We start from the raw sequence: 27,862 nt of genomic DNA on the forward strand, positions 1-27,862 counted from the left end.
ATTCCAACTACTCATCTATTATGGCTTGTGTGGGAAGATGGAGCTACAGAAATGTTAGGAAAAGCCTCCTAGAACAGCTGAACTTTATTTGGTGACAGGTGTATGTTGACTCAAATTCAATGTAATTGGTTAAATCTGAATAGAGCTACACCCTTATAAAAGGATGTGCATGTTCATGGAACAGGGTTATTTTAAGTTTTTCATTGTACATGTTATAAGTCACATTAAAAGGTAGAAAAAGTTTGCCTTGCTGATATTTTATTTACATCACGAAAACCTGGCGTTTGAACAGGGGTGTGTAGACTTTTTATATACACTTGCCCCATCCACAGATGAAACCTATGTGACAAGGTTTTAACTGTAATAATATCACACATACTGTATTTTTCCTAAATTCTTATAATACTTGATCTGTTTAAAAGAAAAAAAAAAGTGAATTAGCAACACATCGGTGTGGATTTAACCAACCTTCAGTTGGGTAGATGACTGCTATTATGAACCACAGCGCCCTACTTGGGTAAATACTAATACATTTAATCATCATTTGATCCATATCATACCCAAAGTTCTGAATGTGTCAGGTGCTAGATATGTTTCCTCTTTCTTGTACCTTAATCTGGGGAGAGATAATGAACCATTCAAACAGAAACAGAAGGCTGGACCTGCTTTAAATGAACTGGTGCCAAACTGGACCTGCTCCCCAAACATTTGTCATTTTGGAAATCCTCTTTGGAGGAGTAGAAACATTACATTAATCCAAGTGAGAGATGACTGGTTGAGTCATTTTGTTGTGAATCAGATGATGATGGTGGAAAATCAGCTTGTATATAATATGTTGACTATGTCTTGGTGTCATTTGAAATGTTTCATTAGTGCTGAGACAATGCAAGATGTTTTTTTGGTAATTTCATGAGTAAATAATATTCGTCTGTTGAAAAACCTTGTTTATCCGACAATGAAACCAAATGAACCAGTGAAGAACACAACACTTGATTTGCTTTTTTTTTTATACTTTAAGGTTACATTTCAAGTGATACATAACACATGGTGACAATCAATACCCAACCGAGACTTTTAAAGTGGATTTTGAAAGAGAAAATTCACCTGTCTGTCACAGTCTGAACCATCTGCACACAGAACGAATGGGTGGGTGTCTGTGGGTGACGGTCACTAACTCTGGAATGTAGAAACAAATGAGATCCCGAACCCTAAAGCTAACCCGCCTGATTTCTGAATTAATACAGCCTCATCCTGATTGAACTGATTGAGAAAATTAAAACATATTCATATTGTGAAGTTTTAATCTGTACATTCATAAAATAACCAATGGGGAAAGAAGGGGAAAGTGACATAAAGGCACAAACTTCTAGCTGCAAACTGTTCTCTATCTCTGGAGTTAAACTCACAGCACATCTTACCTTCTATTCTCTCATTCCTGTGGAAAACGATGCTTAACAGGAATGTTTAACAAAATGATCCTGACTCCTAAAGTAACAGGAAGACCCAGACATGAATAAAATAATAAAAGTCAACAATATTTAAATCACAAAATAAACTCCTCTCTTTGGATGGAACGATTGTAGGAGGAAGACAAACACCCTCATTTCAAAGCTCATACAGGATTATAGAATCCTTCCCAGAATACCTCTAAAATCTTATTTATTCAGTGTCCTACTCAGTGTTTAAAAATATGTTCTTACCGGTTAAGGATAATTAAAGAAGTCAGTGTTTGGACTGAGAAACAGCTGCACCAAGAAGTAACACACAATCCAAAGGACGTTTCACTAGCTGTCCACAAACACACAGAGGACATGAGTTTTGCCAAATGGGTAAAAAGGTTCTAGAAGAAGCGTATTTCAGTTCACACCTACATCCTGGTGATAAACCTACAACCACTTTGAGTCTGATTGTTTCACTACAATATGAAAAAGATCTTCAATTAAAGAAATATGACAATTCTGTCACTATCAAAAAACAAGAACTTAATGGTGACGTTTCTCAGTCCAGTTACAGATCAGAGGAAACCTGATATCTGAACATGTCTCAGTGTTGTGTCACACACACAAAACAGAGCTATGCTAAGGTGAAGTAAAGGATTGTGGGTAGTAGCACATGCACATCTGTTGGAGCACCCGGTGCCTTCAAAATGCACACCAACACGTTCAGCTTAGAGGCTACAGTGAGGATTTTAGCTTATGAACAGTTATAAATAACATTTTAAACCCTTTCTGGGATCTTTGGGCTTCTGGTGATGTTGACATCAGGAATAAAAAAAAAAGTAAAGCACCAAAAAATTGTAACAACACATATAGTAGATGGAAAAAACAAACAAAACAACAACTGACTGTGTTGTGTTGAACTTCAACATCCGCTGCCAGCACAGATGATGTGACTCAACATGTCACATCGTATGAATCACAGCTCCCCCCACATCAGTTACCACAAAACTAAGATATCAAACCATCAATAATGTTCCCTGTATTGTGTTTGTTCTCCATCAAAAGTAACATCTGCAAAACATAAAAACAAATATTGCTTTTTGTTATTTTCAACTGAGAAATGTGTATTTTTATTTTTATTATTATAACCTGTGGCCAACGATGCAGAACATGTTTGTCTCTGCTGTCCTGAAGAGTAAAAATGACTAATAAACTAACCACATGGGAATGTTAGCATGCAGGTAGAAACTACCTAAAAACTGGTTGTTTTCACTTAGATCTAAAAGCTCAAAATAAAATACTTTAAGAAAAGACCGACATAAATTTCAGTGAATAAACTCAAAACTGTTTGGTTATTCCTTTAATCTAGACGTACGTTTTAACTAACAGTTAAATAAATCTTCCTCTTACGTTCTCAGATCCAGTCCTAACAGATTCCAAACCGTCCTGGTTCTCAAGTAGTTGTGTTACATTTTTGGACTTGAAGCAAAAACAAGGTTAAATTTAGAGTTCTGTTTGGTATTAACTCCTATTGACATGGAATCCCAAATTCTGAAATGAGACATTAAAGTGCACATAAATCTTATTGCTGAGTGGTAACACAACCAGTCATTATTTTTGCAAGCTGTTAATTCACAAAGATTTTGTGTTAAATTTCTAACACAAAGCAACTCCTTTAAGACAGAGCTGGGACTCTGCATCTGGACCAGGAATCTGAACAACATTTTAACATTTGACCCAAAGGCTACCATCTTCAGACAACAGAAGATGGTTTCATTTTGGAGCTCCAATAATGCATCACAAGTCTGAGTAGAGTGGTTACAACATGTCTCTGACATGTTGACTGCAGATACGCCATTAAAACTACCATCAACAGAACGTTACCACAAACTTTCAGACAACGGCAGAGGTGTGGAGAGTAATCTGTAATCGATCTGTCAACAAAACAATCATACACTGTGATTATTCTGTTACTATTCATTTGGGACTGCAATGTTCTAAGATGTAGATTTTCTGGTTCCAGGTTGAATTATAACAAGTATTTCTTTTTAAACCATTAGGCATCAGAATAGTTCCTGTGAATATTTTGTGATTTGGAGTCAACATCTATTATTGATCAGTCTGTTGCCTTAAAGAATTGCTTCCCAACTCCAAGGACAGATAGTTTGTACAGTTTAGAAATTCTTTTAAGAGAAGTTAAAACATACATCACACTGACTGGAGGACGTAACCGTGGCACACCATCAGATTCAGTCAGCTTCCTGTGTCGGGGTAGTTTGGACACGCTTGTGGCAGACAGGTGAACTTCCACTTATTCATCAGTGTCACGCTGAATGAAGACTAAGGTGAATGGAACAGGATTTCAGGGAGCAAAAAAAAATATCTGTGGGGAGGAATCTTCACATTCACATAGACTTGGGTTGACAGATGGACTTTAAGCATCTCTTCCACTCAAACATACATACAGTAAATATGTTGACATATATAAAAAAGTAAGTCTCTTCCACATAGGAGGCCTGGGAGTTACGATTAGGGTGATTCAAATCATCGTCATCTTTTTCCAGGAAAGAAAAAAAATGTCCTTCTCAGCTCCGCAGCTGAACAGTCATTCCAGCTGCTGTTCCAACTATTACTTTATTTACGGACGAGGAGACATTTTGGAATATTTTCACATCAAGTCTACTTTGGTCCGTCTCGTATTTACAACCACAGTTATGACTAACCATGAGTCCGTGTGTGTGTGTGTGTGTGTGTGTGTGTGTGTGTGTGTGTGTGTGTGAATCCAGGCGTTCCATTCTAAGTCTCTTTTTCTATAAATTGCGTGTTTCTGAAGCGTGTACAGTGCAGGTAGGCAGCTCTGTGATGATTCAAAGGGGGAAGCTAAACAGGAAGGGACGGAATCTTGTCCACAAATATTTGTCATCATAGTCTGTTGACAGATGAGGTCAACTTGAGATCAGGCAGAAGGTCAAGAAGGCCTAAAGGTCACTAAATAAGATGTAGAGGAGGACTCTAACTTTTTTATTCTTATTTAAAAAAGGGGGGGGTTTGGTTTATTCAGTGGTTCAAACTACGGATTGAGTTGACATTTTAAAAAATGTATTGAAGGAGTTACTGAATGCTGGGAGTTTAAATGGAAACAAAGCTAAATACAGGTCCTCAGGAGATGTAGACTTGAAGTTGTCGTCCTCTCCTGGCGGATGAGTGTAACAGAGTCGAGACGAAGCAGGGACACTTCCTGTAGGTGATCAACAAGGTTCCTTTAGCTGCGTTGTTCATGCTAGGCTGAGGCTCTGAGGAGAGCCCGACTGATGGCTGAGGAGTTCAACAGTCCATCTCTGGGCAGCTGTGGGAAGTTTTCCACCCACAGACTACGTGATGAATTTCCCTGCTTACTTTTTAAAGTATAATTAGGAGTTCGATGGCCATGTTTCTGCGTTGTTTGTTCACGAGGTCAAAGTTCCTCTTTTGAAATACCTCAGAACCCAACTAGAGACAACGGAGACACAGTCACGTAGGCATCAGAGTTTAAAAATCCTTGGTTGAGAGTTCAACGCCCAACTCGCTGGGTAATTTCTTGGTTAGGAGGAGTTTCCTCCTTTGAATAAATTCTGGACCCAGGCGAGGGGCGTGGCCTGATGTCAGGAGTCGTCGTCGGTGTCCTCTATCAAAACCTTGGTGTCACGGGTCTTGGACCTGAAGTGAGGGGTAAAAGAATAAAGAATTTAAGGCAAATGCATTTTGTTAGCCGAGATAATTTTGTCTCCTATTGAAAACAAAATCATCTTTACGCAAGTTTGTAACTTCATCTACAGATGATGCTACATGTCGTTAGTACAATTTTGGTACTTTAATGACCAAAAAAATGACAATTTCTTCAGGGAATTGGTGATCCACATCCATTTCATAATTCATTGAACAAGTGGTTTGTCATTCCCACTGACACAGATCCCTAATAACATCCTGTGATTGTGTTTACAGTACTTGTGTTATTGTTCTTTTGGAGGTAGGACTCACTGTGAGGCCAGCCGTGGCCTGCGTAGACTCATGCTGTAGCTTCTCTTCCAGCTTTTCTTGCCCTGCCGGTTTCTGACTCCGTCCTCCTGGTCCATCATCTGTTCCAGTAGCGTCTGGTCATCAGCATTCAGCGGAGCGACGCTGATGTCTCTGACGGCCCTGAACTCACCACAGTTGTTCAGGTGTTCGTTCTCCAGTCGGAAGAAGTTCCACACAAAACGTCTGGGAGGAAGAAATGCTGATTGTCACAGGTCCATTTTACGTCACAGGCTATACTACATGTATGTTAGCTCATTAGCTAACAGATCTGAATGAAAATTCAGATTTTGTTTTCAAAAATCAATGTCAAAATAATGTGGCATACGGCTTTAAATTCATTGACATTTGTATCATTTAATTCAGAGCGGTGGAACAACAGTAAGACTGATCTGTTTGAGACCAAAAATCACCATCAACAAATCTGATAACCCATGTTTATTACATGTTTATTTAACTTTTGTTTAACTCAACTCCCAATTTGTTAACTTAAAATGAAAAAATTGCCATTTTGAAGGTTTTCGTGGTGAATCAGACACAAAAGTGATGCCAGCTTGGCCTCCAGGAATCAGCTCCTGATATTTACTATATAGACAGCCAAATGAGAGATTTCTTAAAACCATTTGACAGATTGTTTTGACATTGATTTTTGAAAACAATATCTGAATTTTCATTTTTATGAATGAATGAATGTTTCCAATAACTGCATAGTTGAGGCTGGCATTGAAATCTAAAAAGGTCACAACTCTAAAAATTCTGCAGATCAATATCTAGAGTGTTTCCACCTTTGAGCAGGAGCAGAGTACACACACGGAAGATAAAAATTAATGATAATCGACTACAGTCATGACGTACCTGAAGACCTCCAGAGGGGCCAGTATCGTAGCCAGTATGTCAGAGATGCTGTTGATCCCAGTGACTGTGCTGAGGGAGACGGTTAACGTCCATGAGAAGCGCAGCAGCACGTCCTCCACGATGGCACTGTAATAATACGCCTGGAAGGAGAGAACAGGAAAAAAAAATCATCACCATCATCCCAGGGTTGAAACGGTGTCTCCTCCATATGGAGGCGCCTTCCTGCATGGACGGCTACCTTCTGTGGATAAACAATTTCCTCTCTCAGGAAGGTGTTCTCTCCGGCGTTTCGGTCGAACAGGCCCCAGTCCATCTTCAGATCCCAGACCAGTGTGTAACAGGAGCTCACCAGTAAGCAGCTGATGTACAAGTAGAAGAAGATCTGAGCGTCGGCGTGGGATTCTGCTGAAGAGGAAATGGGATGAGATTAGACAGCAGGTAGAGCGTCTGATTTTATGTGTTATGATATGTGATATATGATATGATATTTATATGACATATTGAATATATTGGTAGTAGGATGGTGAGTTTTGAAGTGCCAGGCAGGAGGCCTAGAGGAAGACCTAAGAGGAGGTTTATGGATGTAGTGAAAGAGGATATGAAGGTGGTTGGTGCATAATTGTACATTGGATTAATGAAACACAATAACCAGAATGTATTTACAAGTGACGACAATAAACTCGGCATTTTAGAAATGAAGCCTAAATGATTATCATAATAATGGCAAATATACCTTTATGTGTGCTGTATAGGGCAGCAAAGATGACAACAAAAAAGGATGTGGAGTATTTCCCAGCATTCACCAGGTGAGGGAACGCTCGTTTGGTGTCACGGTAACGGCGCAGACATTGGACAAATCGGAACCAAGCAGGGAGACACTGGATCACGGCTCGGACGCCGTAGGAGTAAGAATTACACACATCTTTACCTGGAGAGAACAACACACACACAGACACACACACACTGTCAGGTCATGATAACGTGGGCATATCATCACTGGATCGGTGTCACTGTCATCTGAAGCGACACTAAACTGCAGCGTCTTACCTGGGCTGGTGATGAGTCCGTCATGAGCTTTCCAGTCCAGTTCAAAGCTGTAGAAGCAGATCATGTACTCCAGATCCATGAGGACCACAACCAGAGAGTTCAGCTGGTCGGCCAGCCAGAAGTCTGCAAAGCCCACGTGATGAAACGGAGCAGTCACCACGCGAAACTGTGAAACCAGGGTCAGACAGAAGACAGTCTGATCAACACCTAAGTATCACCAGTTATTTACAAGAGGCGTTAGATTTGATCATAGATGATGAAAAATACAAAACAGTTATGTTTCAACTTCACAAAAATACAGACTATGCTGCTTTAGTCTGTTTTATTTGACATCTTTCACAACCAAATAAAGCTGAGATGTTATAAAGACACTCTGATCGCTTAGAATATTTTACAATGTTTTCTTTATTCGATTACCTCACAGTACAGGTTAGTAAATAGACAGCTGACATCATAATCCATGTCAAAAGTAGCTGGATATACATGTCTCTGATTGCATATGACATAAATTTCCACATTTTGTGAATAAATGCATAGCGTTTTTTTTTTCTTGGTACTTCATTGTCGTTTTATCGTATCTTGGTTGATCTGTGTCACCACACACATGCAAGCACATTTTTTTAAAATGTATTTTAAAAGAAACAGAAAATTTAAGGTACTGGTTTTATTTTATCAAACATACAAGACACAGAACTTTCTGATTAACCAATAGGAATCATCACTTGTATTGGGTTTCCTGCTGCTCAACGAAATGGACCAATGCAGACACAAGCCGGAGAAAGTTCTCCTTCCTTGCAATACTAAAAAATGGATCTTTTTCCAAGCCAATGTTGTTCACTACGGAGACCAGAGCTGCCAGTACAGCCACATGACGACACAAACTGAAGGAACGTACCAGGAGTTTGAGCAGCCAGAAGCGTGACTTGTAGTAAAACATCTTCAACGGGTTGATGAGGAAGAGAAAGAAGAGGCCATAAAGAGCCAGAGGGTTGGCCTGCATTGGTACCAGGATGCTGTCACTGAAGAGACACGACAGCAGGCTGACGCACCACAGCACACCTAACAGACCTGCAATCTGTAACACACACACACACACACATCCAGCATATCAGCTCTTATAAAATGCACCTGATTGTTTATTATATGACGTGTTTACGTGTTTGTGTGTTCAAACCTCGAACAGATGCTGATGAGACAGGTTGTTTCTGGGGTTGAGTTCAAATATGAGCACATGGTTAACTCCCGCCTGCCTCCAACCATACGTGTTTATGCCTGGAACACAAACACAATAATGAACAGGCAGTCACGCAGACGGCTACTGGTGGGTTCTGTTCTCAGACAGCTGGGCTTGAGGAAGAGGTCTTTTTTCGGATACCCGTAGTTTGAAAGGCGGCATTTCAAGGTTTGGTCGGAAGGAAATCAAGCATCTTGAGGGAGCAGCTGACAGCTGACACTCATAATGGTGTGTGTGTGTGTGTGTGTGTGTGTGTGTGTGTGTGTGTGTGTGTATTCATACCTAAGAGGAAGAGGAACTCTATCAACAGGAAGCCTCCTCTGTAGATCCTGACCATGGGCCAAACATCATCACCACGGATCACCACAGCTCCTACAGAAATGGAATGAGCAATGTATGGGTGGGGGGGTAAAGAAAAGAAAAACACCAAAACATTCAGCATAGACATTTATTGTACCACTGACACATGAAATGAGCACTGATTGAGTAGAATTAAGACTTTTGGATGCTGACATTTTCTTTTGTCGTATAATGAAATGCTTTCAAACAAACCAACAGGTTTTACACTGTTAATCTAATACTTGTGTGTATATTACACCAAGTATCTTGGATGAACTGTCATTATTTGTTGTCAAGGAATGACTTTGAATGATGACTTTAAATTGATAGATTTTTTTTAAATTAACAATAACCGAATAAAATGCTACTTAAATAAATTTGATACTTAAAGTTAAAAAAGCCAAAACAGCCTATTCTTGAATTCTTAAACAATATTGAACAATTATTCAACAATACTGAAACTCTCTAAAACAAATTGTTTCATGAAGATAAAAAGGTTAGTTCTGATTTTAAGTAGTGACTCTAAATGAGGAGACTTGGTGACTTCCTGAAACTGAGGAAGAGTGTTGTGTGCTGTGACCAACATCGACTGTAATCTTGAAAAAGTATCTCTGCTACGGACAAACGGACTTGTCATAAGACAGGAAGTAAACTGAGACATGATATGAGTCAGGATGCTGTCTGAGTGTGTTACCTGTAATAACCACAGTGACTATCAAGACGAGGAACACTCCACAGTAGAGCCCGACTCTGAAGGTGGTCCAAGCAGGAGCAGGCTGCAGGCGGACAGAGAAACATCCAGAACCTCAGCGCAGAGTCAAATATCAAAGCAGCTGAAGCTCATATCAGTTAGTGTTTGTGTCACGGCTCATGGGCTACGATCGCCCCAAAAATACCTCAATGTAACTACCTACAGCTATTTTAATCAGAAGAAGAAGAAGAAATGTGCTTTAATATTCCCCTTGGGGAAATTATTTGTCTACTCGCTGTCTATATTTTATATGTGTGTATATATATGTGTGCAGGCCTTTAAATAAGTGCACACACAAACACAAGTGTGTATATCCCCTAAAAGTAGAGAATAAGATCAACTACTGTAAAACAGGGTCCATTAGAGATTGTTGTTCTCATGTGATTTGATTGCTTGGAAATAATTACCGGCATAAAAGATGTAGAAGCTGTTTGCATGAATGTTAACATTTTAAAAACCCGTTCACGGAAACATCTGTGCAGGTTCTCAGTTATCCAGGCCGAGGTAAATCAAGAACCAAAAAGAATCAACTGGACTTGCTTTAGATATGGTCTTGTTTTCCGCTCCAACAGGAGTATCTGGACTCTCAACCGGTCAGTTAGAACTGAAGAAACCTCTTGGATGAGAGATGAAACGTCTTTAACAAACCTGAAGCAAGTCCTGTTGATTCTTTTTGGTTCTTCTTAATAACACCTGCATGTTACCTGAAATCACTCACTGTGCCAGAGTTATTAATCCTTAATTATTATGTTTTAACAAACAAAAGCAGCATAAAGAATAGTCAGCGTCTTGTGTGTGTGTCTGTGTGTGAGAGCAAGAGCGAGAGAGCGAGAGAGAGAGAGAGACCTGTGCAGCTCCCAGGGGAGGTACCCTCAGCCTCTTCATGGCCTTCTGTCTGTCTCCTCCTTCCAGCTCAGTGGTGACCAGGGTCTGAAACACAGAGAATTCTGATGTCTCTGTCTGATAATATTGATAAATGCTCATAGTGGCTTGTGATTTATAGTATTGATTATATGAACCCTGTATAGCTCATGCTTTGGAACTCATTTGTGAAGAGGAGCACATTGACATGTACGTATGTACCTCAGTCTCAGAGATGAGCTGTGTGATTTTCTTGCAGGTGTAAAAGGGAGCCACTTCAACGTGGGCCACCCTCCAGTCGGCCCCCCGCGGCGTCTCCAAAATCTTGTCATGCTTCTTCAGGATCTTCCTGAAACCTGTGAAGTTCAGGTTCTACAGTGACAGAGAGATAAACACCAACTGATATAATACAATATAATATTATACATTCAAAAATTTGTGGCAGTTTCCACTAAACAATAATAATAATAATGGATTCAATTTATATTGTTTTTTTGAAGGTTTTTTTGTCCAATAGCTGAAAAAAATCACTGAATATTTGGGGAGGCTGAAGTCAGTAGATGTTAATGTGCACCTGGTAGTTCTGCAGCAGGATGAGGCTGAGGTAGAACTCGGAGAAGGCCAGCTGCAGGTCCTTGATGTTTCTGTGTTTGCATCGCTCCTGCTGTGACAGGGCAAACACCGTCTTCCTCCTCCTCAGCCCACTCCCGTTAGCCGAGCTCTCCCTCTGGGCATCCAAAGACGACTGCAGCTCATTCTGCAGCGTGGCAAATCGCCGCTGAGCCTCAGCTAGCTTCTCTGAAGGAGAAGGAAAGAGGTAAACATGATATAGGGAACACAGTCTTGAATAATAAACACAAAAAGAGTGATTTTTCATTATTCATATAATATTAAACAATATGCTGATGTCTCAGTGTGTGCTTTTTGAGTTGCACTCAATACCAGAGTAGAAGGTGTTGATCTTGGCCAGTTCTTTTTCACATGTCTGGAAAAACTTCTCCTCGAACTTGGCATAGTACCTCTTGACTGTATCTTCATCTGTGACTGTAAAGAAGGTAGAAATGGTCAATGGATTGTATTTATACCTGGTATTTATGACTGGCCAATCAAAGCTCAACAAAAGCCAACATTCACCTATTCGCACAGACATTCCTTCAGTGGTGGCATTCACCAGGAGAACATAAACCTTCACAGGTTGATCTTAAACCCATGTTTCTCAAAAGTATAACGTCACAGACCCATGAAGTGTCACAAATTAAACCACATTTGATTAGATTTTGTCACCTAACTAACATTAAGTACACTGAAATGTTAGATATTTTTTAAATAAATGCCATGAAATCTACTACAGGTATACCTGTAGTGGAAGGAAGTACTTGACAAAAGCAATTCATTCAAACATGTTATTGTTGAGCCAAGATGGGGCAAATAAAGGCTAATAAGCTACATGAGTTGACTTACACAAAAAAAGACAAAGCATAAAAAATGAAGAAGTGCACAGTCAGACAGAAGAGGGCTGTGATCAATGATCTTATCACTGCTCCAGTCCAACACATTGATCAGATCTTTACAGAAACGTGAAGCTGCTTCTGTCCCTCACTCATTAATAATTGGTGGAACCTGAACATTCCTTAACAAACTGAAATGAGGAGGGAGTGTTTATGTGGGCTATATGACATGACGACTGTTCATATCACTGTGGCTAGCTGTCAATCCTTGTACGCAATGACCTGTAACGCTGAGATCACAAGATGTCAATGTTTTTGTCTAGTCAGAGTTTTTGTCTAGTCAGATTAGCCTATCACCACATGATACCCTTTTGTATGACTTTTGACACAAGACATCATTCAGATAAAATCCTGAGAAATCCCACAGGTAAAGGGAATCTTCTTCTTCAGAAACGGTGTTTCTTCCGAAACTGCATCATGCACAGGAAATTCAATTAAACCGTCTCTAAGGTAATAATAACTATATTTTTCCTGCTGCAAAAAGAAAAAAAAGGCTTCAGGTGTTATTTGCTAATGTCATGCAGTCCAGTAGCAAAAACGACCTGACAATATTTCTGTGCCACTTAAAAGGTGGCATGAAATGGTTAAATAAATAAATAAAAGTCCTGTTCTAGTCCTTCTAGATAAAGGTCATTCAATAGCAGCTTTTGCTGTTGTGTTAACAGCAAAATCTAAAGTCTAAAGAATTTAATTACAAATTAATTTCAGAAGATGACTGGAAAGAATCTACTTCTCTTCCTTCTTAAATGTCCACAACATATGATGAGACACAAGTTGTTTTGAAGCCTGATGCTGCCATCAATGTCATACTTACCTTATTTACAGTTACAGTTGAGTCAAATGCTTATTTACAGTTTTACCATAACACAAGTGTTGTAATTTCTATAATTTCTGATGGCGGCTCTTTAAGATCTCACGCAGTGGATGTAGAGACGCTCCGTGTCCGACCGCTAACCTGTACCCTCTATCACGTCAACAACAACAGACTGACAGGTGTTTTTAAAGTCAGACTCTGCAATCTCAACTTATTTCAGACTGACTGCTTTTAGACAAGACACCAAATTAACTAAATTGGAGTGTCCCACCCACTCCCTCCCCCTCTGTCTCTCATCGCTGCACAAACACACAAACAGGCATCACAGTCAGACGACAGTAATCTCCTGATCCCTTTTTGGCCTTATTCGGCTCTTTTCCCTGTGTCTCGGCTCATGTCATCATGATTATTATCCTTATTATCATTATGACATGTCTGTCTCCCTGTAATAGGCTATACTTTTTATTTCACAATTGATGTTTTTTCCTCTAATTTTCCACCAACACCGCGCTTTACTGTCACATTTGCACAAATTCACATGTGGTCACGTCAGCTTCTGCTTAAACAGAAGTCAGATGGAGGAAATTAAATGACATGCTTTTCAGACATCATATCTCTAATTGTGGGCAGCTGGAAGTCAAAAACACTGTCAGTATTAAACGGTCATTACCAAGGAGTTTTGTCCAAAAATGTCCTCTCAGCTTTTCCCAGAGTATTATCACAACAAATACTGGTCATCTGTGTCCCACCGTCTCATGAGCGCTTACTGATACTGTAGTTAAGAGCTGACGCTAAATGATTCCGTCTAACAGAGCAGCTGATAACATGGACAAGGGGAGACAAGCATGGACATAGTGAGACAGTAATGAAATCCATGGTAAATGGTGAAACAATACATATAGGGATTAAAATTCATATTCAAATTAAAATTGAAAATATTCAAATTCAACCCTCTTCTGTTAACATTTTTGTTTTGTATATTTGTTTCTGGGGTTAGAAATGATGTAAGGTTCAAATTTGTTTGTAAATCTTTGAATCAGTTACATGAAGTCAGTTATAATAATTAGAATAATTATATTAGTTATCATATTAATGTCTTTTTTCTGTGTTTCCTTTGATTGTATGAGAAGTCTAAATAAATATTAATAGTAGAAGACAGTCAGCATGAATTCATTCATAAGTCACATGGTGTGGGGTCATATCACTTTGAGTAACAACAGACTTGTCCATAAAACACAGGACCCTATCTCGTACACTTACAGTGTTGGACACGTCGGACTGTTTCCATGACTACATACAGTTACCATCAGCATGTAAAAGCTATATGGATAAAACTAAATTAATTTTATAGAAATATGATGAGAGGAAAGATGCCAGAAAAAGAAATATTGTGATCGTCTCACTGTTTTAGATTGTTTCTACAGGAAGCAGTGCAAGGGCAAAAAGAGGCATGTCATTACATGATGACAAGTACAGCCTTTGATTGGTTTAAAACATTTTAAGACACACAATGGGGCCTTAAATTTGGGTCATACTGCGGCTGTTTTCAGGATATTTTTGTAAAGACACATAATTAGGTGACACTGCAGAATGAAGTCACTCCACATACAAAACAATTAAGCAGCAGAAGGTATACTGTATATTGTGCTAAAGTATTTATCGTCAATGTTCATGTGAATATTATTCTTATTTACTTTTAATGACACCGGTAATGAGTAAATATTCATGGCATAATAACTATCAAATATCATATTCAGGTACACTATGAAACTGGTAACCATTGTTTACCAGTGGTTTATGTGATAGAGCAGAAATAATCTATTTACAAGTTTCAAACTTAGTTTTTTACAAAACAAATCAGTGTCCTACTTGCCTTTTTTCCCCATTGATCATGACACTGAAAGGAAAATCAAACAACCAAAAGACACACTAACCTTCCACAATAACATCAAAAAGTAATTTGTTAATTGTTGACAGAATGCTATAGAGGTGATATTATGATGTATTAAATTTTGACAAACAGAAATGTTCCACAGAAATGTGGAGACGTTCATATTGTACACCCTACCTGTCAAAACACACCTCTACATTTTTGACTCATATTATTTAGGATTTTACTCTTAATAATATTTAATCATCTGGTAAATTAAAGATTTATACAAATGTAGTTCCATGCTGACCTGCTTCCCTGGACTGAAGCCCGTCCCCATATATAAATCTGATTGGTCAGATTCACATCCGGAGTGGATGATGTGAATGTATGGCTTTATCTTCAGTTAAAAAGTGATGTATTCCTGATGCTAACTGGTAAAGCTGCTGCCTTCAGACTGTCCTGTTTGTTGAGCTGTTGTGTCACCAGAATACACAACAGCTCAACAATGCCATTCTACATGGCATTCACCATGAAGAAAACCTGATGGATCCATCTATGATTTTAATTCATGACATTTTAGGATTAAAAAACTGTTTTTTGATGAGCAGCTTCAGGGTTTTGAAAGTCTAATTTAGAAGAATACAAGAAAGCAAACCTAAATTTGGTTCACACACACAGATACTCCGGCTGTTCTGCTATTACAGCTTCCTCTTTCCAACACCAAAACAGCTCCTGACACCTTAAAATAGGTAGGCTTCAGACAGCTGAGGAACAGGCCTGTGTGTGTGTGGCGCGTGTGTGTGTGTGTGTGTGTGTGTGTGTGTGTGTGTGTGTGTGTGTGTGTGTGTGTGTGTGTGTGTGTGTGTGTGTGTGTGTGTGTGTGTGTGTGTGTGTGTGTGTGTGTGTGTGTGTGTGTGTGTGTGTGTGTGTGTTACCTTCGATAGAGGGGGCCTGGTCCTGAGCAGCATATAGCATCTCTTTGAAAGCCTATACAAGAGAAAAATGATGAGAATGAAGGTCATTTGATTATATATGAAACATCTGAGGTTAAAATATTAACTTTTTTATGTAGAAAAACATTACATTAGAAACAAGGATTTTTTTCAAAATGTCTAGAAATCCCAGTTGAACTAATGTCACATTTTTAGTGCATTATAATGATGGTGGTTTGCAGCTCTGCTGAAGAGGCTCCAACAGTTATTTCAGGTAACAATAAACATCATTCACTTTTTGCATGACCAGACAAATGCAACTGATTTAACTGGTTTTCCACAGGCGAGGGTTTAAAACATCAGTGACGCTTCAGCTTCTCTTCAACAGACACAGGCGTCAGAATTAGAGGTAAGATCAGGCCTAAAAAATCCAGTCCGACCCGACCAGAGCCCGAGGATATTGTAGATGGATGTTTCTCATACAGCTCCTTCTCTGTTTTACCCAAATTATATATTTTAGAAGGGTATTCCTTAGTTTAATATCCATAGATTGTTTGAGATACATAATATATATTTATTTAAAAAGTTTGGGCTGGGTCGGGCTTGGATCATAAGATCTTTAAGCCCAAGCCCGAGACCAAAAAAAATCTAGCCCAACCCGACCCGAATGTAATTACTGACTTTTTGAGCCCAACCCGGTCCGAATTTCAGGTGGGGTCGGGCTTGGAGTCGGGCTCTGCCTTAACATCTTACCTCTAGCCAGAATTCTCTTAAAGCTGTGCTCACATTAGTTCATCTTATTTTTCTAATACCATGAGGTCTGATAAATAGGAACTCACAACTGTTGCTTCTGGAATAATCAGACACAATCATTAGCGTCCATGCTAGATGTAAATGAGACCACGTCAATTCGTCTGACATTTGTCTTGCAATATATTTCCATTTAAAGAACTCTTGTGGACACTTGTAAATCAGTACTGAAGACTGCTTTACGGCATTTTTGAATTTCAATTATTCATTCAGTGGACAGAGACACTGAGACGCTGATTTGAGTTATCATCTTGAAAAAGGACAATTCTTCCAAACTAACATTCTCACATGCAAACAATTTATTAGATTTACTTGCTTTGGGGTAGTCTAAGGGTCCTTGCTTTCCACTTGCTAGTGGGATGAAGGTATTTAGCACACTGCACCGCAAATCTTCTAATATAAATGCATAATTCATAAAGAAGAACCTTTACAGGACCACAGGGCTAAAACAGTGGACCACAAATAACAATGTAGTTGATGACAATTTCACAACAAAACATTTGGCGACACATAAATGTACTGAGGTACCTGTACCATACAGCGTCCTTTGGTCTCTCTTAATAATGCAACAAGCATACTACAGGCATTCTCATTGGTCTAAATCATTTCATATTTCTTTCAATCACAAATGGGTTTACAAACACTTTTAAAGGTATTTGATTTTCTTTTTGTCCACAGAAAATTCATTGCAAAATTAAATTGTCACAAGATCATTTTTGATTTCAACAATACACACTACTGTACACGTGATTTTATCAAAAAAAAAAAAAAGGTACCTAACCCCCCAATTAATTGAATTGATCAATTGGAATTAAAATTGGCAGAAATCTGATCAGCGGAAACTTGCCATCTATGTAATCAGACAGTAGTGATGATGCAGCCGCTCTTCTCCAGTTTGTACATCTGCAGTAAAGCTGCAGCCCGTCTGCTGTAGAGATTTCCACTCGACGACATTCAGTCTCAGTGAGTACCAGCAGTACTGCAGGACAGTCATCCTCTTTCATTTGCTTGCTAGCGGTCACTCTGTCAGTTTATCAGAATGTCAGTGGACCACAACGCCACAATGGCTTCACTGTACGCCAGCACGCCCGAGAAGTGCAAATCAGTCAAAGAGCAGCAGGGCTGACATTTGCAGCTCACAGCAGAGCAAATCGAGGCCAAGGCGCGGCCCCCGCAGCCTGTTTAACCAGCAGCATCTACAACAAACAACATCGACTGCAACAGAGAAAAGATGCACAACAATAACAAGAAGATGGTAAGACGACTCCCACAATCTACAGGAATTGTCAACTCATATAAAATCATCAATCATAAATATGTACGATCAAGTACACATTCACGATAAAAGGAGTGACGGACCGTATCTGTACCTGTCTGATGTTCTATTATGATGTCATCCTTTTTTTATTTAAATCAACAAAAATAAAAACTTCCTGATTCTCACACATTCAGTAAAACATGATCATGAAGGGAAAACAAATCATTGTGTTTTCAGTGACTGAGTACGAGAAGAGAATTCAGGGTCGATGAGAAGAGCTTAGTCAGCGTAATCTGAGAAACCGAGCGCTCAGCAGGTGGAGGACATACACAGGTGGAGGACACACACACAGGTGGAGGACACAAAAAACACATTTCACCAGCTTCAGGGCTGTTACCTGAGGGCTCCGCCCACATCGCCATCGGGTCCTCAACCCTCGTGATATTTTTCCAAGAAGGATAGCCTCTTTGCACAGAAATGCAAATAATCATGATCCAAGTAAAAACACAAAATGTCATAACAGGACCTGTGTTACTTCAATACACAATTTCTGATCAGGGCTTTTCCTGACATGCTGCGTGGGAAATAGACAACTGGTCACACAGAGAAGGAATCAAAGCAACTATTAATTCTCTACTGAATCCATGAAATTCCATTCATGTCACTATATATGTGGTTTGGTAAAATAAATATTGTATAGTAAGTTGAGAGCTTCATTAGAGACAGAAAATGTATATCAGATGATCATTTGTGGAGGAGACAGAGGCAGGGGAAGACAAACAAACACAAAACAAAAAAGCAGATGAACATTTAATCCCTGCTTATTTGGTAGCTTTATTTATTTGAGCTTGTCAAACACATTAAAATAGTATTTATTTGAACATACTTTTTTCCTATTAGAGTATTCAGGATTTGGATGAGACAAACTTTATTCTTGTTCAGAATAACTTATAACCCTGAACCAGAAACATATAGCTGAAACATATCTGTGGAGCCTCTTAGTTCCCCATACAGATAAACTGGGATGTCTGAGGCCAGAAGGGTGTGTGTGTTCATGTCTGAGGCCAGCAGGGTGTGTGTTCATGACACAGCAGGTACAGCAAAAGTTTCCAAAACAAAAGACATGTGGCTCAGGAAGGAGGGCAGCAGTGCTTATCCTCACAGATTACCCTACTTCTGTCTTACCCCTCACACATTCTCTCTCTACCCCTCACACATTCTCCTCTCCTAACCCTTTATTTGTCTTGTGTCCACACACGCACACGCGCGCGCACACACACACACACACACACACACACACACACACACACACACACACAAACACACACACACACAACACACTCAATCTTTTCTCTAACTTGCTGCAATGAGAAGACAAGCACAGTTAACACCAAACAAGATTTTAAGTATCATAGCAGAATCAAACTCGATTTGAAATCGATGTTGAGAAGAACTGTAGATACCAGTGTTTGTAAATGTCAACTACACAAATTTGTTACCACAGAAAGTCAAGCATGCCCCCAATTTCTACTGACTGAAGTGTTTGAAGATCTGTTTGTTGTAGAGCAGTGATGTTGCGCCTTGTGACGCATAAATGATGCATGCAGTGCCATCTTATTTAGCAATTCTGTAAAATGCAGGAGGATTTAACTGTGTAAAAAACACAACTAAAAATACTTTCTCATTTAGACAGAAATATATGAAACTGAGACTGTTACAGGTTACACACTTCAAAACCAAGAATTCCATCTCCTTTCTTAAAGTTTTCATCCTGAAATCTGTGTGTGCTTCCTATGACGAGTATGTGATTCCGCCACATAAAGCACATGCTAACTAGTAAGACCCCTCGTGACACAGACCTCTGGTCTGAAAGTAAATTGGGTTACACGGACTTTAAGTTTCCCTTGTTTACACAGCTGAAAACTGCAACATATTTCTTTTGCATTTTAAAATGTTCTGCAATCAACCTCAGTACACATAAATATGCAAAAATGGCTGAAAATGCTCAAGTTACGACAGCATTTTCATACTAGTATGACTAGTATGTAAGCCACGTACATGAGGTAGGAACAGGCTATCTAACAAACAAGACAAAAATTTGCATATAAAAGTCTATTTTTCTTCAGATTTTACTACCGTTTTGATGAAATTTAGTTGATTTGATATGCGATAACCTCACAACAGCAAATGTACAGTAGAAATTATGGGAGACTACACTCTGGAGCCTGTTTTCAAAGGTTTGCCATCTGGCAAGTGGCATTCTTGTGCAAATGAGCAACAAACCCAACAAATGTTCATTATTTTGGGGTAAAAACATTTGTGTATACTCTCAAGAAGTGAGTAAAGAAGTGAAATTGCACAAGGTTTCCTACAACTGGATCAATATAACTTTTTGTTTTCAAAGATGGAAGATTGATTTTGTACGTCGTGTTTTCCCTCAGCTGACATCGATTCATCTTGGGTCATAAACACAATACACTCACAAGTTTGACTGCAGTTACATTACTGCAACATTTAAGTTCAAGTAACCTTAACTTCACTGCACGTCACCTGTTTGCTCCACATATCTGTACAACACACAACTACCAAAGGTAGCCGCTTATCTTAAAACTTAACAATGAAGTATGAACTGCAGAAAATACAGTTATTGTTCTGCAGACACATTATAGTCATATAATAACAGTGAGTTTCACTAATCTTGTAAGTCTTGCAGAAACTTGCCCGATAGCATCATGGCACAGCAAGAATCAGGTTCTGGTTCAATTTATTTGCAAAACTCCCCTGCACTGTATCGCCTGCAGTCCAGATTTGTGAATGTAGCCCGCTGCTGCATACACATTTAGAAGTAACGTTCCATCATAAAAATCTATATGACACGAGTATATGATATATGAAGTTAGTTTAAAAACCAGTAATCAGACATCATACAAAACATTCAAGAAATTGTATTTTATACAGTAATACTGGTAACTTAATAACCCAGATAATACACCTGTCTTTATGACAAAATCTGATTACTGACTCTTCCTATTTCTGCTGAATTGTTGTTAGGACTGTTTCTAAATATCTGTCAACTCTGAGTAACAACCGACTTGTTGGCTTGCCCTTATTTTTCTGACAGATCTTCCCAGCTCACGCCACTGAAACAAGCTGCCATCAGCAAAATAACTTCCCATGAACTGAGGCAGGATTTCCACCACAGCTGAACAGCATTATGTCCACTAAACCAAAAATGGGAGCTTTTCTGTAGTAAAAAAAACCAAACAAACACTTGCAGACATGTCAGAGACAAGGTGCTGCTGTCCAAAGCTTAGTGGCTACATACTGTTCCAGCATCAAATATATTGTGCATCTCTTACGAGTGGACATTATAATTGTATTTTATTTGTTTCCCTCTGCCAGTAGACAAGGTGCAATTTCATACTGTAGACTAAAAAAGGCACAGGGAGCAGAATATGCATATTGCTGACAACAACTATTATTCCTATTGTTTTACTAATCAAGCTCTTTTCAAGGCTTAAATGTAAAAGGTAGCTTATTATTAGACTTCATATTCAATACTCTAAAAATAAGAACCATAATGACATAGATTTCAATAAAAAACATGTTGAGCCCCCCAACAACTGACAGACCTGGTTTGAAAAAACATCAAATGAATGATTCTCAAGGTAAGGTTATAGATGAATCACTCTTGCCTACCTGTCTATACATCATGCTCCTCTTTGTTTGGCAACTTTTTTTTTTTTTAAAGAGGAGTCTGTCCAAGTCAAATAAAGCTGCTGCAGTCATACAGTATTATTGCCTGTAAGTCCTTTAACACAAACAGCTGTCAGTCTACAGTTGAACACACATCCTATCATAACAACTCACACCTCTGTTTATCTCCCTGTCTTGCCAAGTGTCTGACCTAAACTCAGCTGTTACCAGAAAATACGGCATGCATGTAATGACCCAAATCAGCATGGCTCTCACAGGCCTGAGTCCGGGATCCCCACTGGACTAAAACTAACTAGGCCCAAGGCCAGACATACAGCTGGGTGGAACAACAAGCTTCAGCTGGTGTACAACTGACACGGGCAATGCAGGAGGGAAGCACAGTCAATGTGGAAGTGAAATGTGTTCAAGAACTGTCATCCCTTCCACATCTACTAAAACATGGGCTGAGTATGACCTGCAACACTGATCCAGAACGTATTTGTCAAAGTCAGTTAGCTTCACATTCTCAGGCTGCATAACATGGCAGTGATGGAAATTTGAGTGCAACATGGGTTTAGGGAGATCAAATAGAGGATCTGATAAAACTTGTCACTTGTTAGATACACAGTAGACACAGGGGAAGACAAACAAACACAGAAACATGTAGCTCCCCATAAAGATAAACTGGGATGTCTGAGGCCAGCAGGGTGTGTGTGTGTTACAGTTCCAGCTCAGCATTTTTGTGAATGACACTTTCCTGTTTACACTCATTAACTGCTAAAATCACAAGAATGACTGTTGCTGACCTATTCACTTAAATATATTTATTTTAGCCAAAAGGAACTCAGGAATTACTTAATAAATACACAAGAGTTCCATTCAATGTGTTTCTGAACAGCTTTTACATTTACATAACAATCATCTTTTCTCCGTTCGCTACATGTCATTGTGACAAAGACCAATGTCATTTCAAACAACGAAAGAACCTTTCCTCATCTTTTCAATTTTTTAAAATGTTTTCAGTATTTACAAAAGTCTACAGTTTTAACTCTGTCTTACTTCTAGGTTGGAGGTGTTTAAGGGAATATGAAACAATGACAACTCTTTAAGCACTACTAGACGGCACACAGCTTCTACAAGTTCATCCAAATCTCACAACATAGATAGATAACATTGGCTAATTTCAGCTATTGTCACATGCCTAATATTGGCCAGTGCCAGCTATAATAGCTATATTTTCCCAACACAACTTTAGAAAATACAAATATTTAAATACCAATGCCCCTTTTTCAGTTCAACATTTTCAACATCAATATTCATCGTCACTCTGATAAATCAATATCGAAAAGCCAAATGTAATTCAAAAGTAGAAAAAAAACAAAAAACAAAACACCAAACACTGATTTGGGTCATCTGGTTGTGAGCTGACTGATAAACCATTTTGCCTGATCAATTGATTTCATACCATAGTTGATAAAAGATATTTTATTCTGTGTTCAACATGTGTATACTCTCCACCCAATTATGTTCAGTCTTTCAAACCATGTGATGACAAAAGTGGATCTGGGCCAGATTTGACCCATTTAGACATCGCTGCTGCTCTTTCTTATTCCCCAGAGGTCCAGATGTTCACGTTTGAACTTCTACATTTTAAACTAAACAGGCCTGCTGGACATACCGTATCCGACTGTAAGAAGCTAACGTTGTCTGCTTTGAAAAGGGAACATGGAACTAAAACAATCTGTCAGGAGTGTCTGCAGAGCATCTCGTGGCAGATGTCTGGCTGCTGTTGACTTTGTGCTCTGAGAATAGCCCTGTTTCATACTGACTAAACCAAAGGCAAAAGCACCAATGAACCAACGAGTGAAAAATACATACATATATGGTATCACAAAAGAAATTACCTAGTCATGCACATACCAGATACTCTTACTGCCCTAGCATGTCAGGTTATGGTATGCTAGGGGAAACAGTGAAAGAATTTGCTGCTATCATACTGAATTATATGACAATGCATATCACATGTATACAGAGGCGAAAACCCTGAGGCCTGGGTCCAAAACCCACCAAAATTTTTTTTAATTTTATTTATCTCCTGCTGAGTTGAATTCCAGTTGAATTCCTGGATTGCACTGTCTTGACTTACTCCAGTCATTCATCAATATATTAAAAATTATTCTGCTTCAACTTTGCTCTGAACTCTTCTTTAAGTTTATACTCAACCTAATATTACTGTATATATATCTCAATGAAATGTATCAAAACACACAAAATAATAAAAAGGCAGTTTATCATTTTGTCCGGTAAAAAATATGCTTGGCAGGTAGATTTTTTTTTATCTACCAGTCCACGTGGAAAGTGAGTCAAAAAGTTTATTCTGCACCCGGCTGACAAAGGAATAGTATTGAACTGATTGGGACGAGTCATGGGCTCAGATGGTGGCCAGTATATGTGTGCTCTAATTACAGTATATTAGCCTCAGGAAGTCGAATCAACACCAAAAGACCTAATCCACTATCTGCACTAATCATTATACATAAACTGAAGGACCATTTAGAAAATTATTGTCCAAGGTTACAGATACCCCGTAACAAGAAAATAGAACCCTGAATGTGAACAGACAAACATGAAAACTCCAGTAATTAAAACATAGCTAAAATATTTCATAAGAAAACTGAAGAAACCAATTATAAGATGTAAAACTAATGGGTCCCTACAAAGCATGTAAAATTTAAATTTCATTGGATTCTATCCAGCATTACATTTGCACAAGTAGACACTAGACACTAATGTTGCAGCATTCCGTGCTGAGGAGGAAATTAAAACAGGCTTGCAGAGGTGAATTGCATTCATGCAGTAACAGCAATGAATCCATAAAAAAATATAAAGGTCATGATTTTAGATCTAAATGCATATCTAACGGTCTTAAACAGTAAACTAAGCTTACGACTCAAATAGGGAACGCTCTTCAATCTCGATATGTATTAGAATAAAAAAGATATTTACTTATCATGTTGCATTCCTTTTCCATTGAGTTGAAAAGATTTGTCAATTGGTGCTCGTTTCATTGTCTCATTTCTTTTTCCTCTGGGTTTAATGAGTAGATCAAAGTCAAAAGTCAAAGTCAGCTTTATTGTCAAATGTACCATATATGCACGACATACAGCACTGGTGAAATTGCAGTCCTCTCTGACCCACGGTAGACAGTAAAACAGGCAGTACAACACAGGCAGGACAACACAGGTAGTTAATACGGGACAACACAGGCAGGACAACACAGGCAGGACAACACAGGTAGTTAATACGGGACAACACAGGCAGGACAACACAGGCAGGACAACACAGGCAGTGCAACAAGCAGTACAACACAGACAGTACATCATTCAGTACAGCACGAAGTATAAGATGAAACACAAGGAATGGTTAACATCTCTATACAATCTCATAGGGGATGTGACGTGTGCGCAGTCCCTGAGTTGAGAGGGACTGTGCACACATCAGTATTTCAGGTTTTACTAATTTTTCACCATCTTTACAAAATGTTATAGATATGCTTTACGAATATGAAAATAATATATAGAATGAACACTAAGGGAAAAGGCAGATTATGCCAGTTTATTGGTGTTCAAGTTGTATCATGCCCACACACTAAAAAGACTCTCTTTCTACAAACTACTGTCCAGACCTAATTAAAAATTGTAAAACTAATACTACACTATGAGATACTAGACGGGTGCATGAACTGATATCATGGCATGTTTGTCAGTCTGTATCATAAAGTTTGAGGTGGATTGAAATAATCCATGACAAAAGAAACACAAATGGAGCCTTGCAGCATTTTAGACCTAGAAAGTATAATTTGCGTTAGATTACTTAGTATCATTCTTTTGTACATGGACTGCAGTCAAGCATGCAACATGCATGGATTATAAAGTCACCTTGCTTGACATGAATATCACACATGATTGATTTTCAACTTGACAAATCAAATGTGTGTGGAAGTTGACTCTGACTATGACTATTTGGTAGCAGCATCAAGTCTTTCCAGAGGAAGTTGTACATTATCAAAGTCATGAGATCTGAACTTATTTTCCAAAAATAGAATACTGTATGTTTCCTGTCGCATTGAAAATGACTAAACTTCTTCCCATTTTGACATCTTCATCTCTTTATTCTAAATCCCTTTCTCATTAGAAATGGTAACAGATTTTTTTCCACTCAATTAATTTTGGAACGAGGGAAAATGAATGGTCATATCATCTGATTAAGAGGTTTGAGCTTCCATATTTAAGTGGTGGATATTCAGATAAGTTAGTATTCATAGAAGATGCTCATTCCAGAGCTAGGACAGTGCTGCCTGCCACTCTACCTCTCGCTGTTTATGACGCATGCCAACAGGCCCCTTGTGTGTGTTTTTCAGGTACCTGTAAATGCATGCATTCATACTATATGCATACTATGCTTACATACTGTATATATGCGTGACAAAAAAATATGTATTGAAAAGCATATATGGAAAATCAGTTTCCCACGAGGGATCAATAAATCATATTTCTTCTTCTTATGACATGCAGGAATTATAGGCATGAAGTAGACCTGAAATGTGAGTTTTTTATTCTATGAAGATTTCACACAATAGCAGCTGCAATAATTTGATAATGAAATTAATCAGCTGTGGTTCAGGGTAAAGTGGTGCTTTAAAAACAAAACCACTAAAGGTACTTTTATACACTAATACAGAGCTATTATTACAGGCAACATACATACACATGAGATGACGGTGGAAACAATAGCTTTATTCGCTCAAAGGTTGTCGGTTCAGCACCCACACCGTGTGACCCTGTCATCCCAGCTGCGATGGATCCAGACAGCAGAAACACACAACGACACGAACGACTGACGCGTCACGCAGAAGCCTTTTGTCTCCTAACCGCATTCCACGCAGCTTTGAGGACACACTGTGTACAGAGCAGCTCAGCACAGCGTGACGTGCCCAAGGTGGGAACCTGCACAGCAATGACACGAACCTGGTTTGGCTGGTTTGCTAGTTAGCTTGGCGGACAGCTGCTGCTTGATCTGCGGGCGTAACAATTACAACACGTACATTCTTCCTGTTGCATAACAAGTGAACACAGGGAGAAGAAATTCATTACACGATGGCTGTGAAAACAACTAACCGATAAGCAGCCCCGCTCCAGCGACACCATGGCTAGCCGTGCTAGCTTCCCTGGGCTAGCAGGTTTCAAACGCAGCTCACCTCATACTGGATGTACTGTTTTCTCCACTCCGGGGTGATGTGAGCCGAGAGATGCTCCGTGAATTTCATCTTGACAGTCGGGTGGCTTCACAGCAGCCAGGACTCGGTGGCTCGGCTTTAAACCCCCACGGCCGTGATGGTCCACAGACGCTGACACACAACTCTCATCCGAAGGTTTCCAACGGGCGACTGGCTCAAAGGCAGAAAGATGCCCCTTTGGTGTTTCCGTTAACCTAGCTAGCTACCGGCACACATTCCCGTCGTTCGACGCTCGCTCGACCAAATTCGACGGGGGTTCAAATCTTTACTGTGGATGAATTGTTTAAATTTGCGTTAAACTGGTGCGCCAATGTCGCAACATAGCGCTTAGTTTCTAGTAAACAGGCTCAAAGAGCTTTGGATAAATGGGTCTCTCTCTCCCTACCTCTCTCCCTCCCTCCCTCTCTCTCTATCTGTCCACCTCTCTCTCTCGCTCCCTCTCTTCCTCTCTCAGCCTCAATCGATCCCCGTCTTGCTGCGTTCAGGTACCGTCGGACATTTGTTAAACCTGTCATGGACGCACGTTTTGTTAGGTGTTAGAACACGTCTTCAAAACAGGACAGGCACATTGGTTATTGTTAATCTGATTCACTCTGTTTTGCTGTTTTGTTTTTTTTGGGGGGGGGTTTCCCCTAATTTGTGAAAGATAATTGTGTACCTGATGTTTTAAACCTATACAAAGTCAGAAAGAACAAAGCCAAAAACTGCAGCTTCTTCAATGTAACACGTTTTCTACTTTCATCCATTCTGACTGCGTGTTATATTTCAGAAGATGCTTTGATGATCTTTTACGCCAATTCGCTGTTGAAAATATGCATTTACGTATGTGTGTGTGTGTGTGTGTGTGTGTGTGTGTGTGTGTGTGTGTGTGTGTGTGTGTGTGTGTGTGTGTGTGTGTGTGTGTGTGTGTGTGACAATTTCGTAAATTTGAGCTCATAATGCGCAGACGTGTTTATAGCTTGTATTTCAGCGACCAAATTCATATTTGTTAGGTAGTCCGATGATCCCGAATGCCACTTTTACGACGTCACCAGTCCCCTTTAGGGAGGATGACGCGAATTTTTTGGGGGGTTTTTTTTTCTTACTTTATTTGATT

At 39.2% G+C, this 27,862-nt stretch overlaps 1 protein-coding gene across 2 annotated transcripts; it reads right to left on the bottom strand.

The window, feature by feature from the left end:
- Positions 1-515: 515 nt before the first annotated feature.
- On the bottom strand, positions 516-27,825 carry LOC137612233 (xenotropic and polytropic retrovirus receptor 1 homolog). 2 transcript variants are annotated; one of them, XM_068340659.1, is made up of 16 exons: positions 26,728-27,825; positions 15,710-15,761; positions 11,522-11,623; positions 11,154-11,377; positions 10,802-10,951; positions 10,565-10,648; positions 9,662-9,743; positions 8,911-9,000; positions 8,569-8,666; positions 8,290-8,469; positions 7,395-7,560; positions 7,081-7,275; positions 6,586-6,749; positions 6,348-6,487; positions 5,457-5,678; positions 516-5,135 (listed from the first exon to the last, which is right to left on the bottom strand). In XM_068340659.1, the coding sequence occupies exons 1-16, from the start codon at positions 26,794-26,796 to the stop codon at positions 5,081-5,083; spliced, it is 2,073 nt and encodes a 690-aa protein (XP_068196760.1). In that variant the 5' UTR covers positions 26,797-27,825; the 3' UTR covers positions 516-5,080. The 2 variants fall into 2 exon arrangements, with proteins under 2 accessions (XP_068196760.1, XP_068196759.1); XM_068340658.1 differs by having other exon boundaries at positions 6,586-6,752.
- Between the last annotated feature and the right edge of the window lie 37 nt (positions 27,826-27,862).

The sequence above is a fragment of the Antennarius striatus genome, chromosome 18 (assembly GCF_040054535.1).
Source record: "Antennarius striatus isolate MH-2024 chromosome 18, ASM4005453v1, whole genome shotgun sequence".
NCBI lineage: Eukaryota > Metazoa > Chordata > Actinopteri > Lophiiformes > Antennariidae > Antennarius > Antennarius striatus.